General features: G+C 56.6%; 2 protein-coding genes across 4 annotated transcripts; one reads left to right on the top strand and one right to left on the bottom strand.

The window, feature by feature from the left end:
- Positions 1–2,035: 2,035 nt before the first annotated feature.
- ZBTB39 (zinc finger and BTB domain containing 39) lies at positions 2,036–9,681 on the top strand. 3 transcript variants are annotated; one of them, XM_072746225.1, is made up of 2 exons: positions 2,036–2,217; positions 3,596–9,681. In XM_072746225.1, exon 2 carries the CDS (start codon positions 3,640–3,642, stop codon positions 5,776–5,778), a length of 2,139 nt encoding a protein of 712 aa, XP_072602326.1. In that variant the 5' UTR covers positions 2,036–2,217; positions 3,596–3,639; the 3' UTR covers positions 5,779–9,681. The 3 variants fall into 3 exon arrangements, with proteins under 3 accessions (XP_072602326.1, XP_072602328.1, XP_025857691.1); XM_072746227.1 differs by lacking the exon at positions 2,036–2,217 and adding an exon at positions 2,298–2,614; XM_026001906.2 differs by lacking the exon at positions 2,036–2,217 and adding an exon at positions 2,626–3,219.
- A 2,191-nt stretch (positions 9,682–11,872) lies between these two features.
- On the bottom strand, positions 11,873–14,532 carry GPR182 (G protein-coupled receptor 182). The gene is made up of 2 exons (XM_026001682.2): positions 14,287–14,532; positions 11,873–13,366 (listed from the first exon to the last, which is right to left on the bottom strand). Exon 2 carries the CDS (start codon positions 13,276–13,278, stop codon positions 12,133–12,135), a length of 1,146 nt encoding a protein of 381 aa, XP_025857467.1. The 5' UTR covers positions 13,279–13,366; positions 14,287–14,532; the 3' UTR covers positions 11,873–12,132.
- Positions 14,533–15,504: the final 972 nt, after the last annotated feature.

The raw sequence follows: 15,504 nt of genomic DNA, 5'->3' as shown, positions 1-15,504 counted from the left end.
GCATGGGGCTTTCACATTCTCTCTGAGTGCACCACTCTCCCCTCCCTGAACATGCATGTGTTCATAACCCAGAAAACTCTCTGAACCCCATCCTTTTGGATTGTTATGGGGCTTCATTACATGGTTATGATTGATTAAATTATTGGCCATTAGCAATTGATTCAACCTCCAGCCCCCATCCTTGGGTGCCCCAAACCACCCAACAACATAACAAAAGACACTTCTATGATATTCATCACTTAGGAAATTCCAATGGTTTTAGGAGCTCTTTGTCAGAAATGAGCACAAACATCAGATATATATATTTCTTATCATAAGTCATAGTATCGCAAGTATAAACAGTATAAACTTTTAAAAAAATATTTTATTTATTTATTCATGAGAGACATGGAGAGAGAGAAAGAGGCAGAGACATAGGCAGAGGGAGCAGGGAGCAGGATGCAGGACTCCATCCCGGGTCTCCAGGATCAGGCCTTGGGCCGAAGGTGGTGCTAAACCGCTGAGCCACCCAGGGTTCCTAAAGATTTATTTATTTGAGAAAGAGAGAGTGTGCATGCTCTAGCATGAGTGGGGGGAGGAGCAGAGGGAGAGGGAGAGAGAGAGTCTCAGCTAACTCCCCGATGATGAGCGTGGAGCCCTACATGGGGCTGGATCCCAAGACCCTGAGATGGTGACCAAGGCTGAACCTGAAACTAAAGAGTCAGACAGTTCTCTGATCGAGCCATCCAGGCCACCCTCCTCTACCCTTCTAAGTTCTTGGCTGAGACATGCTGCAGTAAAAGACAGATTACCAGGAGAAAAACAGAAGTTTAGTGACAAGTATACCTCTTATATACATGGGAGAAGCTCAGGAAAACTCTGCAATGCCCTAAAATGGCCTAAGTCACCACCTTAAATACCATATCCAGTTAAAGACAAAAGAAGATATTGGGGGTTGGGAGCCCAAGAAGATGGGTTTTCAGGCCAAGCACAGCAAATAAGGGGATGGTGGTTATGCAGATTGAAGTTCTCCTTCTCCAACGAGGAGAGTTTCTAGAGATCTAGTGGTTCTTCTCTTCTGGGGCAGAGAGACGCCCTTACAAATGGAGGTTTCCCTCATAAATGTAATTTTTATTCTGATTTCAGAGCTTCTCCTGTGTCTGCTGGTTCATAAAAATAAGCAGCCTAAAATAGTCCTTATGCCAAAGAGGCATATTTGGGGTGACAAATGATGTTCCCCTTAGGGAGGACAATATTTGGGGTGACAAACGCTGTTCCCCTTAGGGAGGACAGGCTTCAGGAAACAGGGTTGGGCTCTCGAGGTGCAGTGGGACCCCGCGTACTCCTTCCTTGGCCAGCTAGGTGGGAGGAGGGGCGTCAGAAATTTTCAGGAGGGGGTGAACCAGGAGCCCAGGCCTCAAGGACCTGTTCTTTCACTTTCCGAAGCACCTGTCGGCCCAGGAAGCTGTGGTCGCGGTGCGCACCTCGACGAGGAGGACCAGAACCACGGAGCCCTGTCTCCAGGACGCTCTCAGCCCAGTGCGCTCACGAATTAATCAAATAATCTTTTTCCCCAAAAAAACTACAATAGTGGACGTTCTGAGAAGCTTCTGGTACTATGAGACGTAGGACAGGGCAGAGGATGAGAGTTTAGAGTCGGGATAGTGCTGCCCACTCCTCCAGGGCCCGGGGTCAGGAGGGAAGGGCCGGCGCCTGGTAGATCAGAGCGCGACGGGTGGGAAGGCAGGTCCCCGCAGCTGCTCGCGCCGTGGCGAGGCCGGGCGGGCCGGGGTGGGGGGAGCGGGGGGGGGGGCAGGGGGAGGGGGCGGGGCGCGCGGGGCGTGGGGGGCAGGCGGGGCCTGGCGGGGGTCCATCGAGGGCCACGGAGCACCTCGGTGCGGCGCCGGGGCCGGGCCGGGCCGCGCAGCTGGAGGCGGCGGAGTGTGGGGCCGCGGCGCCGCCCCCTGGGGTCCCGGCCCCGCCGTGGGGGGGCGCTGCCTCCTCCCGGGCGGCGGGGGGCGCTGCGGCCGAGCGGCGGGGGGCGCTGCCTCCTCCGGGACGGCGGGGGGCGCTGCGGGCCGGGCGGCGGGGGCGGCCCGGGCCGGCGCGGCGAGCGGCGCGGCGGATGGAGAGTCTGGCCGCGGCCGGCGGCGCCGCCTCCTCGTCGGGCCGGGCACGGGGGGCCGGGGCCTTTGTGTGCGGCGGCGGCGGCGATGGTGCTCGGGCCCCGCGGAGCCGGTAAGCGCGGCCGGGCCGAGGGCTGCCCCCGCCGACGCCGCCCGGCCCGGCCTTGCTCCCCGCCGCTGCGCTCCCCCTGCGCGCCCCAGGCCGACCCCCCGCCGGCCCCGCCGCGCATCCCCTGGCTCCGGGGGCGCCCGGGCCCCGCCGTGTGCGGCCGCACCGAGGTGCTCCGTGGCCCTCGATGGAGCCCCAGCCCGACCCAGCGACCCAGCGGCCTTCCTGGGTTCGAGCCCCCGGGGGGAGCCTGCGGCACCGCGGGCTGCTGGGGGGCCCGCTCGGAAGTACCCCCCCGCTTCCCGGGGCCCCGCCTGATTGCGGCCTGGGGGTCGGGGAGCTGCTTGGCTGCCACCCCAGCAATGCGCAGAAGCTTCCTGGACCCCAGAAAAAGTTGGGAGTTAGTAGAGGGCGGTGAGGTGCGGGGCTGTGCGCGCGGGCGAGCGGCGAGGCTGCGGGACGAGCTGGTCCGCAGGCGGGACTCCAAGGGGAGCAGTGGGACCCCGCAGGTCCTTAGGAGTCTTGCCTGTAGGATTAGATGCCCTTCCTAGGGCATCTAGTAAGTCTCCAGTTCTGGTCCACATAGGCGTAGATCCCAAAAAGGGTGGGCAGGAAAAAACCGGAGTCCATCCCTGGTGAATGCAGCTTGCTTGCTTTGGGCCCCGGGTACTTTGGCTTCATCCACAGCGTCTGGAGGCGGTCACGGCAGTATCCGGACGGCCCTGGGTTATGGTAGGACAAGAAGCAGGCAGGTAGCTTAGGTTAGGGAGAGGTCAACACTCCTGAATGAGTGAGAGGTTGACTTAGGGACCGCAAGGACAGAGCATCCATAAGAAACGGAAAGATCGGAAGCGACCTTATCTTGCCCTCAGCAGCTACTGGAACTTTAATAATCGTGTTCGAGTACCTGTATGGCATTTGGCATCGTAAGAGAAGTGAATGTGCCCAGTGAGATAGGGCTCACACTGGGGAAGAAGTTAGGACATTAATTCGAGCCCCTGCCAGGTAATGAAGTGAAAGATTGTGTCTGGGCGGTTGCCTGTGGCCGGGGTCCAGGGTCCAGGGCTCTAGCTTCTGTCCCCCCAGGCCCACCACCTCTCTTCCCGACTCTTAAAGACGACGACGCTGTCCGATTTGTTTTAGTACTTTGGGATCTCGACGTAACAGCTCTGCCCTGGGGAGTATGCGGGGAGAGGGGTTGCTGTGCACACTGAGCAGCTCAGCCATGCCCCGAACCCCAAGCCCCGAACCCCCAAGCCCGTTCACTCCTACCCCCACCCGGGGCTTGGAGACCCTCCGACCCGGCGGTATTTTCTTCCGCCGAGCTCCTCACTTGCAGGGATGTGTTTGGCCATCCATCTCTTCCTTTTACTGTCCGCAGATGAACTGTGCTGATACAGAGGCAACTTCATCGGAGCTGCTAAGATGGGCATGCGGATCAAACTGCAAAGCACCAACCACCCCAACAACCTGCTGAAGGAACTCAACAAGTGTCGGCTCTCCGAGACCATGTGCGATGTCACCATTGTGGTGGGGAGCCGCTCCTTCCCGGCGCACAAAGCTGTGCTGGCCTGTGCGGCCGGCTACTTCCAGAACCTCTTCCTCAATACGGGGCTCGATGCCGCCAGGACCTACGTGGTAGACTTCATCACGCCCGCCAACTTTGAGAAGATCCTGAGCTTCGTCTACACGTCAGAGCTCTTCACAGACCTGATCAACGTTGGGGTCATCTACGAGGTCGCCGAGCGCCTGGGTATGGAGGACCTGCTCCGGGCCTGTCACTCCACCTTTCCTGACTTGGAGAGCACTGCCGTGGCCAAGCCCCTGAGCGGCACCGGTGAGAGCCACCCCGGTACCCAGAGCTGTAGCTCAGCAGAACCCGCCTATCCCCTCGGAGACCTCCGGGGTGCGGGGGAGCACTTTGGGCCTGATAGGAACTACGTGTTGCCCAGTGATGGTGGGGGAAGCTGTAAAGAGGAAGAGAGAAACGTCACCGGTGACATTAACCAGAGCCTGCCTCTGCCACAGCAGCCACTGCCGCCAAAGACGGAAGAGCACGATGCGCCTGCCCCCTTCACCCCCGCTCCTGGTGTGGTGACTACGCAGCCGGTCCTGGGCACTGTCAACATGAGCATCCAAACCAGCACGAGCTCCTGCCAGCCATACAAAGTTCAGAGCAATGGAGACTTCAGTAAAAGCAGTTTCTTCACCCCGGACAACGCTATCGACATTACCACCGGGACCAACTCCTGTCTGAGCAATAGCGACCACTCCAAAGACCCCAGCTTTGGGCAGATGGATGAGCTCCAGCTGGACGACCTGGGGGATGATGACTTGCAGTTTGAAGACCCCACTGAGGAGATAGGCACAGCCGAGGAGGTGATTGAGTTGAGTGACGACAGTGAGGATGAGCTGACTTTTGGAGAGAATGACAACCGAGAGAATAAGGCCATGCCCTGCCAGGTGTGCAAGAAAGTTCTAGAGCCCAACATTCAGCTGATCCGACAGCATGCTCGAGACCACGTGGACCTGCTGACCGGCAACTGCAAGGTCTGTGAGACCCACTTCCAGGACCGGAACTCCCGGGTGACCCATGTTCTATCCCACATTGGCATTTTCCTCTTCTCCTGTGACATGTGTGAAACTAAGTTCTTTACCCAGTGGCAGCTGACCCTCCACCGACGGGATGGGATATTTGAGAACAACATCATCGTCCACCCCAACGATCCCCTGTCTGGGAAGCTGGGTTTGTTTTCGGGGGCGGCCTCGGCAGAGTTGAAATGTGCTGCTTGTGGGAAGGCGCTGGCCAAAGATTTCCACGTGGTGCGGGGGCACGTCCTTGACCATCTGAACCTGAAGGGCCAGGCCTGCAGCGTCTGCGACCAGCGCCACCTCAACCTCTGCAGCCTCATGTGGCACACGCTGTCCCATCTGGGCATCTCAGTCTTCTCCTGCTCTGTGTGTGCAAACAGCTTTGTGGACTGGCATCTCCTAGAGAAGCACATGGCTGTGCACCAAAGCCTCGAAGACGCCCTCTTCCGCTGCCACTTGTGCAGCCAGAGCTTCAAGTCGGAGGCTGCCTATCGCTACCATCTCAGCCAGCACAAATGCAACAGTGGCCTTGACGCGCGGCCCGGTTTGGGGCTACAGCACCCAGCTCTCCAGAAGCGGAAGCTGCCAGCAGAGGAGTTCCTGAGTGAGGAGCTGGCTCTGCAGGGCCAGCCTGGGAACAGCAAGTATAGCTGCAAGGTCTGTGGCAAAAGGTTTGCCCACACAAGCGAGTTCAACTACCACCGGCGGATCCACACGGGCGAGAAGCCGTACCAGTGTAAGGTGTGCCACAAGTTCTTTCGAGGCCGCTCGACCATCAAGTGCCACCTGAAGACACACTCGGGGGCCCTCATGTACCGCTGCACTGTCTGCGGCCACTACAGCTCCACCCTGAACCTCATGAGCAAGCATGTGGGCGTGCACAAGGGCAGCCTCCCGCCCGACTTCACCATCGAGCAGACCTTCATGTACATTATCCATTCCAAAGAGGCGGAAAAGAACCCGGACAGCTGACTGGGTCCCAGCAGGGCTGGGGGGAGCTCCCAGGCGGCAGCCAGGACATAGGTTTTCTAATGGCTGTTGGTCCCTCTCCAGCCGAAGTTTCGATTTTGCCTTGCTAGGAGTTCTGTTCTGTCTTGTGTTGAAAGAAGAAAAAAGAAGAAAGAGCACATGAGCTGTTACTGTTTTTTGAGAAGCAACGGCCCTATCATGTTTACCTCCTTACCTGTTCTTGCCCACGAAGGGCCGTGTTTTTTATTCTTTGGAGGATGGTTTTGGGATCTGGTCAGGCAGTTGGTGTCAACTGGATCCCCTCTCCGAGCCTCTCAAGTTTTAGTTTACTGATAGGTTTTATGCTGCTAAGAATCCAACCAACAGCCTCACTGAATAGAGGAAGGTGGAGAGAGGTTTTCACTGTGGGTATTCTTGCCAGATTTCCAATTGGGACCCCCAGCTATGAGAGATTTTGGGAATGTGGTCGTTGAGAAGAGACTCGTCAGCAGGGCAGCTCGCCTCTGGGTCTAGTCCTCGCCCTCAGCAGGGGAAGGGCGGGTGGGCCAGAGGTGCCTGCTCCCATCTGCTGACGGGATGGTAAAATCTTTTGGCAGCTAGATCCAAACTGGGGACAGAGCTTTCTGTTTAGGTCAGAAAGCTTCAGGATGAATCCTTACCAGTCAGAAGAGGTGTCCTGTGGCGCCGCCGGAAGTGGCAGCCTGCTGGGACAGGAAGGGAGGTGTCTCTTTTCTCCTCAATTCCAAAGAAATTTGATTTTATGGAGCTGTAGCCCAGGCTGTCAAGCCTTCCCTGTGTGGCCGAGAGGACAGGGAACCCCTTTGATACGTCATCTGCCATCTGGCTACCTCCGTTGACCTTGAGTTTCCTGGTGGAGAGGAGGGGATGTCTCTCGACAGCAGCAGCCTTGCCTTAACCGACATCCAGTCTCCCACCTAGGAGTGTGTTTGACCTGTGGTGTAGAGGAGAAGCCCCGTGAGGTGGAGGAGTGATGGACTGTGAGGCCTTCGGGGTGGGAGGGACCCAAGTAACTGGCGGTGTGTAGCAGGATGTGCGTTCAGGTTCCGTCTGTCCCAGGGTAACCTGTTGTTTACTTTGTGCTAACTGGCGCAGCTTTGGCAGCTCACCTTTGACCTGCTGGAATTTATCCTGATCTGTCATTGCATCGCCACCAGGGGGCGCCACAGGACGGCAGCTGGTTCGGGTCCACCCGAGGTGGCTGGGGTGGAGTGGGCCCAGTCCTTGGGGCTGGTGGGCTCCATTCCCGCCCCAAGAAAGCCTGAGGGAGAGGCCCTCGGATCTCGCATATTCACAAGGTAGCACCTCAGTAACTCATTCTACCTCACGCTGCCCCGGGGAGCTCTGAGAGTCCCTGGCCTAGGCCCTGACACTGCCCCTGGTGGGACTCAGCAGCACCCTGGGCTGTTTCACAAGCAAGTGGTTTTAATTAACTCACAAAGCCTTTTTGGACATTGATATTTATTTATTTTTGCTTTTATATACATGTTACCCAGCATCTCTTTCAGATAAGTGACTTCAGGAAAAGGAGTTTGTCCCCAGCAAGTAGCCATATTCCTGGGGACAGTCCTGGCCAGAGATTTGGGAGATGGGGGCTAGAACTGGGGGGGGGGGGGGGGGGGTGTCATGCCTTTAAATAAGCAAATCCTCTACTTTCTCTCCAGATAGTCTCTTGAAGAATAAGCCCAACGAAGCCCGTAGTTAATGGCTGTGAGTCCTAGACCCTTGGGGCCGATTGAATTCCTAGGCCCTTCCTCCCTGCAATGGAGTAGATTGGGGTTTGGGTTGAGGGGAACAAGTTAACTGAAGGACCTTTTTTGCACATTTGCCTCATCCTTCCTAAACTTGGGAAGCTCTGTTGAGATACACAGGCAAGCCAGAGCTCCGTCCCTGTCGGACTGGCTGCCTTCCTCCCTGGCCCTAAGTCGGGAAGCCTCCCATTTGGGGTGCGTGGCTCTCTGGTGACTGGTACACGAAGGGATTTGTACGAGTGGCCACCTCTCGCCGTCTACACCCTATTCTTGGCAGGAAAGCAGTGCTGAGCCCTTTCATTCCTGATGGGCTTCTCCCTTTCTTGCCCACACTGACTGTTGGGAATTTAAGAAGGAGAACGTGCAAGGGACCACAGTCCAGTATCTGCTAAGCTTCTCGAGTCTAAGTGATTCCTCCGAGACCATCGATGAGGACCGATTTTTCAGTGGTCAGGTTTGAGAGAGGCGGTACTTACTGGAACCCAGCCAGGTGGCTGTAAGTGAGTCAGCATGCCAGAGAAACCCTTTTCCTTAGCAGGAGGCATCGTGGATGCTGGGTAGTCTGTGTACTTAATCCGAAACTGTGAAGTTTTCCCTTTTTGACAGTAAACCAAAAAAGCAAATCCTTGAACCTTTGCCCCTGAAACACTAAACAAACAAACAAAAAAAAACTGCACCCCCTGAGCCTCCTGAGGCCACGTGGTTGGTTGATCAGGGTGGCCTGGCTGGTTGCAATCAGACATGTAGCAGGTCAGTAGCTTGTGAGGCTCATTGACCGAACCCCGTTCCTCTGCTTGTCCCCCTGTTTGCCCCCGACCCCTCCCTCTGCTTGGGGTCCATGTTTGCTGCCTCTGCCTCCAGCTCACCCTTTTCTCAACTGTTTTACTTGAAACTCGGTATTGTGGCAAAGGGCACTCTGGGGATACCTGGTCGAAGGTGTTCATTTTATCTTGGGTTTTTAACATTTTTGTCAACCCCCTGTTGTGGGGCCCCCTGTGCCTCGGGAGCCCGGTTTAGCAGCCTGCTGTGTCGTTCTGAGGTTCTGTCCGCCCCCTGAATGTCTCGTCTTCTCCGTTTCCTCTTTCCTGTTCTGCACTCAGGACCAGCTACATAATTTGCAGAGCCCTCTGTTTAAAAATGAAGAATTTCAAGGTGGCGACTGTAGAGCATTAAAGCAAGCACGAGGCTATTCCCAACCCGTTTCTTAAGGGCAGAAGGTGATACTCGTGTGGCGCATTGGATCAACAGCAGAGGCTGCCTGTGGCCATGGGAGGGGACCCGTCTCCCGCTTCTCCTGTGACCCCCTGGTGGCTCACTGATGCCACCGTGCCCCCCGGGAAGCTCTGCTGTATTTTAGTATTTGGTTGTATGTTTTAAGACCAAGGGGGTCTCTATAGTTCACGGCCAGGTGGAGAGAGAGGAGGTGCGGGTTGGGCCCCGGTGACCCTTAAGAACCAGGAAATGGGTAAAAGTTCTTTTGGACTTTCTTCCCTTCTGCCCCGTCAGCACCCCTTTGTCTCCAGGACAGACCTCTGGGCTTAACTACCTTCTCCCCAGTCAGGTTTTGCTACTGATGAATTTTCTTCGTCTTCTGGCCTCTTGCTATGCCCTATCCCTGAGACTACTCAACGTTGGAAGTGAGTTGAAATCCTTTTCTAGGTGGACACTGATTTTGTTGGCGTGGGAGTGGGCTGTGCGGAGAAGTCTGTGCCATCTGGAGGCCCCCACGTGTCCTTTTGCCTCAGACCCGCATGGAGAGCCGGGACGTGCAGGGCACACACACCGTTGGTGATCACTCTTCGTAAAACTTAACATCAGAATGAAAATGAAACTGTTTTGATTTCAATGTTTCTTTAACACCCTGCCCCTGTCCAGTCCACCCCCCTTCCCACCTCCACTAGCGAAAGTCTCTTATAAAACCAAGAGTTGTTGACGTCTAACTTCCTTCCATTAAATTAATAAGTACTGACCTCCTAATATTTAAGTGTTTACTATCTATTGCTGTAAAGTTTTGTATATTTTGTAAACTTCTCTTCCCAAATAGTAGATGTCTAAAATCGTACATCTGATTCTTTTATATTCCATTGTTTGGCACAAAGTGTGGTTTTTATTTAGAATAAAAAAAGGAAATTTGAAACGGGAATTCTTTTCCTATGACTGGGGTTATGCTATCCCTTGAGTTCAGAAGGTCGGGGCCCAACACCTGGTAGTAGCAGCATTCTGCTCAGCAGGTGCCAGGATTCTTTTTCTTTTCTTTTATTTTTCCCCTTCTTTTTTTTTTTTTTTTTTAAGGATTTTATTTATTTGACAGAGAGCGAGCGCGAGTGGAGAGGAGGGACAGAGGGAGAGGGAGAAGCAGACTCCTTGCTGAACAGGGATCCGGACTCAGGGCTTGATCCCAGGATCCTGGGATCATGACCTGAACCAAAGGCAACCACTTAACCGACTGAGCCACCAGGTGTCCCCGATGCCAAGATTCTTTCAGGTAGCACAGTTTCCTTTCCTGTAGCTGGAATTCCCCAGGTTTAACCTGTTGACCTGTTTTTAGTGGCAAATCAAGTCAATAACCCACCCTTTCCAGGGGAAGCCTCCCCGAGGGGATCTTGGGTTGGCACAGAGAGTAGTGGACTCTGGAGGACTCAAGGTCCGGCCTCAGATGGTCCTGCCAGTGCCATGAGGCCGACAACAAATGTAACTCCACAGAGAAGGAGGTAGACCTCAGAAGTTGGGGTGTGATGTGAGCCATGTAGTCTCAGCCCCTAGCCAGGCTGGTGCCTGTCAGTGCTCGGTGAGCGCTGAGCGGAGGAGCAGCCTTGCTGTAGTCAGCAGAGCTGGGCCTCTGTCTTCCCAAGGCCCTAAGGAGGCATTCATGCGGCCTGCCCAGGGTTGTAACCCACTGCCAGAGAAATCAGAAGAGTGAGCCCCCGGGGGGCTGGCCTCTGAGGCAACCTAGATGTGACACGTGTGACACTGGATTCCCTTTAGGAAACTTCTGGAGCCTAAAGTCAGTGGAGGGAGTGGTAAGGACATTCGATTATGGCTTGGTTTTTATATGAGCACAAAGGAGGAATGTCTGTAGTGCATCTTCTGTGTTGCTGGGTCAAGCCCTTACTGCAACCCCAAGTCACACCCTGGACTGTCCTGGTTGAAAAAGCCTTCGGCTCTGTGCCACGGAGCAGCTGTGTATCGTTTGAGACCCTTTCAGATTGGGGTCCAGTGAGCAAGATTGTCAGGGCCTCTCCCCCTGTGCTCCTGGCAAACGGGCACATGCACTATCGGAGCACGTGTTTAATGCATCTGATGAATACGGTTTCAGATTTCTAAGAACAGAGGGGACGGCGCCCCAGATCAGTGAGTGGTTACTCCAAGTGAAACATTCCAGAAATACCGTGTGCACGATCAGGACAGAGGCTCCCAGTGCTTACGTTCACAAACCCTTCATTCTCCACAGGTGGGAGTAGGAGGCCAAGGACTTGGAACTAGTGGGCTGGGGCCTGTTCATAGGTTTTTCCTTCCTGGACATGCTCTTAGGTTCCCAAACTGATAAATGAGTATTTTCCAGAAGACCTACTCGTTAACCTGAAGACCTCTTTTCTTATCTATAGGACAAGTGTGACTAGAAGTAAGTGGCTGGACGGGAAAATTAATGGAAAGACCCTGGCCAGGGAGGATGAAGTTGAAGGGTCAGGAATGACTTGGAATACCGGAGCTCTGCGCTGTGACTGGCTCAGAAATTTCTACCACCCCATCCCGTGCAGGGACAAGGGCTGAGGGACAGAGCGTGTGTCAGGGCCTGCTGCTGGCCGTCCCAAGGTCTGCTCTCAGATGGATGTCCCTTGATGTTTGCCCACGATCTGGAGAGAAAGGGAGGGATGGTGCATTTCTGAGAGCATCTCTTCCTGAGAGTCTGGAAACGTCCTAGATCTGAAGGTGGGGGCAGGTGGGCTGTGAGGAGCGTGGACTGTGGGCTGGCTCCTCTGCTTCGTGGGGAGGGAAGCAGGATGGATGAAGGGGAGAGGATCTAGGTGGGGGCAGAGGGCGGGACCCAGCCCTGTGCTTCACTCCCTCCGTTTACCATGTCACTGAGGATGCTAGGGAATGTCCTGCGTCACCTCCTGGTTCCTTGGCCTCTGACCCCTTGTCCCCCTAGCCTGCGCAGTGTGCGGGGGCGTCGGCAAGTGCACAAACACAAAAGGAAAGCTGTGTGAGGTCCCTGTGGAGCACACTCTTTCAGGCCAGGGTGGCTGTTGAAATGAGTGCGTCTGGTTTCTGCTGGCATCTCTTTGGTCTGTCCCGGCTGGAAGTACAGATTTTGGAAGGAGCCAGAGTCGTGGCTGTCTGGGTAATTTATTTCACCATGTTCCTGAGGACCGGGACACCCAGTGGACTCCACCAAAGGCCTGTTCCCCGCTCTTCCCCACCGCCTCACCTCCCCATCTCCATTTCTTGGGACGGACACACTCAAGGTTGACCAGGAGTGTTGGGACCCTTCCCCCACCCCTGGCCCTCACCTCAGCCTCCAGCTCTCTACCCCCCTCGGAGCCGGGCTCTCCGGCCCTCCTGGGAGACCCTAGGGAGGGCAGGGGGGCTAGTTCGGGACCCCCGGGTGGGCCTGGGCGCCGCCTGCGGTGGGCTGGGTGCCCTCCTTGGTGATGACGATGGAGTGCTGGGTGGAGGAGGAGGAGGAGGAGGAGGCGCGCCTGTCCGCCCGGGCCCGGGCCTTGGGCAGGTAATGGACCACGGCGCTCAGCAGCTGCTCCCGGAACCTGGGGCTCAGGAAGTTGTAGAGCAGGGGGTTGAGCACGCAGTGGAGCATGGCGAAGCAGTCGATGATGTCATAGAAGAAGTAGAGCAGGTGCACCAGGTAGCAGTGGAGGGACACGTGCGTGCCGTGCAGCGTGAGCAGCAGCAGCGTGGCGTGGTAGGGCAGCCAGCACGCAGCGAAGGCGCCCAGGTAGGCGCACACCAGCAGGCAGTGGCGCCGGCCCTCCGGCCGCCCGGCGCGGCGCAGGCGGCAGGCCGTCAGCACGTTGAAGAGCACCATGAGCGGGAAGGGCAGCAGGAAGCCCAGCACGCTGGTGGACAGTGCCACGGCCAGGGCCCAGGCGCTGTAGGCCTCGAAGGGCGCCATGAACAGGCACACGGGCTCCGCGCCGTCCAGCAGCTGCATGTGCGCCACCTCGGGCAGCGGGAGCACGGCCGACAGCAGCCAGACCCCCGCGCACACGGCCCGGCGCAGCCGCTGCTGCCGGGGCTGTGGGCCAGGGGCCGCCAGGCTGATGTAGCGGTCGACGCTCAGGCACAGCAGGAAGAAGATGCTGCTGTACATGTTGGCGAAGTAAAAGTAGTGTGTGAAGCGGCAGGAGAAGCCGCCCCAGAGCCAGGTGTAGTCCAGTGCGACCTCCAGCATCCACACGGGCAGGGACAGCACAATGCCCAGGTCCGCCACGGCCATGTGCAGCGCGTACAGGCTGAGCAGGCCCCGGCCCGCGCGCCGCCAGCTGACGCCGATCACCACCACGTTCTCCAGCAGCCCCACCACGAAGATGGCCAGGTACAGCACGAACAGCGTCACTTGCTTCGCGTCCTCCCTGAGCTCCACGTGGCACTCGGGCAGGGTGTGGTTGAAGAAGTAGAGCAGCTCGTCCCAGTTGCGGATCTCCCCAGGGTCGCCGGCGGGCGCCGAGGTGACGGCCCCTGGGGGCGCAGGCCCCGCGTCCTCCCGGGCGGGCATCGGGCCGACACACCCCGAAAGCCGCCTGGCTGGCGTCTCAAGTCCCTGGGCCACAGGGGCCGGGGGGCTTTGGGAAGCGATTCTGGGTCTGAAGAGGCGACAGAGGGATTCATGACTTTTTATTTTTTCAAAAATATGTATTTATTTGAGAGGGAGAGAGAACACACATAGCGGAGAGGCACAGAGGGAGAAGCAGGCCAGGTGGGGCTCGATCCCAGGACCCCTGGGGTCATGCCCTGGGCCAAAGGCGGACACTCAACCACTGAGCCACCCAGGTATCCCTTTTTTAAGTTTTTTTTAAAAAAAGATTTAATTTATCCATTCAGGAGCAACACACAGAGAGAAGCAGAGACATAGGCAGAGGGAAGGGCAGGGCTCAGGACTCGATCCCAGGACCCCGGATCATGCCCTGAGCCAAAGGCAGTCCCCCCACCACTGAGCCCCCCAGGCGTCCCAGGAGGGAGAGTTTAAACATTTAGATGGGGGACCCCTGGGTGGCTCAGTGGTTTAGCGCCTGCCTTTGGCCCAGGGTGTGATCCTGGAGTCCCGGGATCGAGTCCCACGTCGGGCTCTCTGCGTGGAGCCTGCTTCTCCCTCTGCCTGTGTCTCTCTGTCTCTCAAAAATAAATAAATAAATAAAATCTTTAAAAAATAATAATAAAAAAAATAAACATTCAGACGGTGGGAAATAGTACGCGGCGCCCTGGCCGGCTTTGGCCCCAGCCAGGCGCCCCGGTAGCTCAAGCCACAGGCTGGTTCCGCTCTCCACTTCTCTCCTGGTGCTTCACCCCTTGGCCCTTTGACGTGGGCCTTCCTAGGAAGTCTTTCTCTCATTTGGGCTATGGATGTGGGACACACACGCACACACACACACACACACACACACACACACACATGCACGCACCCCCACCCCCCCCATTTTATCCCTGGGGACATAAGTGGCTCATGCATGAAAGCCAGCTGTCCTCAGGCTCAGATTCCCTTCTCTCCTGAGAGGGAGACACCCACCTGCCTTTCTGCCCGGAGTGCTTCTGGTCCCTGCAGGGTCGTCTGGGCTGCTGGGGAGCTGCGAGGAGACTGGAGGGACCGTGGCCGTGGGCCTGGCTTGCCTGTGGGCTTCGGGGCCGTCCTTCTCATCCGGGAAGCAGTATCACTGGCTGAGGCTCTGTGGGAGAGGGTCAGGGTTTTTCCTGCCTTCCCCCAATCCAGATAGAGGGGAAGTCACAGGAGATGACCCAGTGTGCCCGTGGCAGGGAGGAGTCAGGGCTGCAAGCATTGAAAACCCAGACTCCTGACTCACTAGCTACGTGAATGTCCGTCCTTCAGCTTCAGCTCTCTCCTCTGCAAAATGGGACAGTAACGTCCACTAATGGGGGTGTTGGGAGAATCCAGTGGGCCACAAAGTGAAGTGCTCAGCACAGGGCCAGGCCTGTGCTAAGTGCTTTCCCGTGCGTGTGTTTTCCACTCCCAGCGGGCTTGGAATCCCACTCCCCTGTCTGTCGATTCCGACGAAAGCAGAACTGGATGGGGCGGGCAGGCTAAAATAAATCTGAAAGTCATCCACGCTTTCAGCCACCCTGCCCTTCCCAACTGGCTCGCACCCGCCCCTTGCCAGTCTCCCGGCCTGCACTTGGGCTCTGAGGGGGAATTGAGAGAGAGAGAGGGAAGACTGAACGGGGTGGGCTGGGGAGGAGGGCTGGGCTGAGCTTCGAGGAGTCTCCTAGATGCGGAGAGGGGAGCAGCATGAGGTGTGGCCAAGAATGGTCCAGAGAACCTAAAAAAAAAAAAAAAAGAAAAAGAATGGTCCAGAGAGGGGCGCCTGGGTGGCTCAGTGGTTGAGCATCTGCCTTGGACCCAGGGCGTGGTCCTGGGGTCCCGGGATGGAGTCCCACATCGGGCTCCCTGCCTGGAGCCTGCTGCTCCCTCTGCCTGTGTCTCTGCCTCTCTGTGTCTCTCATGAACAAAGAAATAAAATCTCAAAAAAATAAGGCAAAAAAAAAAAAAAGAATCTACTGGAGAGAGACAGATACCAAGCTTCTCTCTCCTTCCAAGCCACAGGGTAAGACACAGGGCCGGTGGATTTGTGTGGTGGGGAACACCTGGTGTCAGCAGAGCTTCCTGCTTCTCAGAGCACTTCTGCCTCAGTTAATCATTGGATCCCTGAGATACCCGGTGGGGACAAGGAGGGGCTTTCTTATCCTCTGTGAAGGCCAGAGAGGTTGCCTC

This window comes from Vulpes vulpes, unplaced genomic scaffold (genome assembly GCF_048418805.1).
Source record: "Vulpes vulpes isolate BD-2025 unplaced genomic scaffold, VulVul3 u000000674, whole genome shotgun sequence".
In the NCBI taxonomy this organism is placed as follows: Eukaryota; Metazoa; Chordata; class Mammalia; order Carnivora; family Canidae; genus Vulpes; species Vulpes vulpes.
Note: the sequence above shows the minus strand (reverse complement) of the source record. Positions and strands in the feature narration are given on the sequence as shown.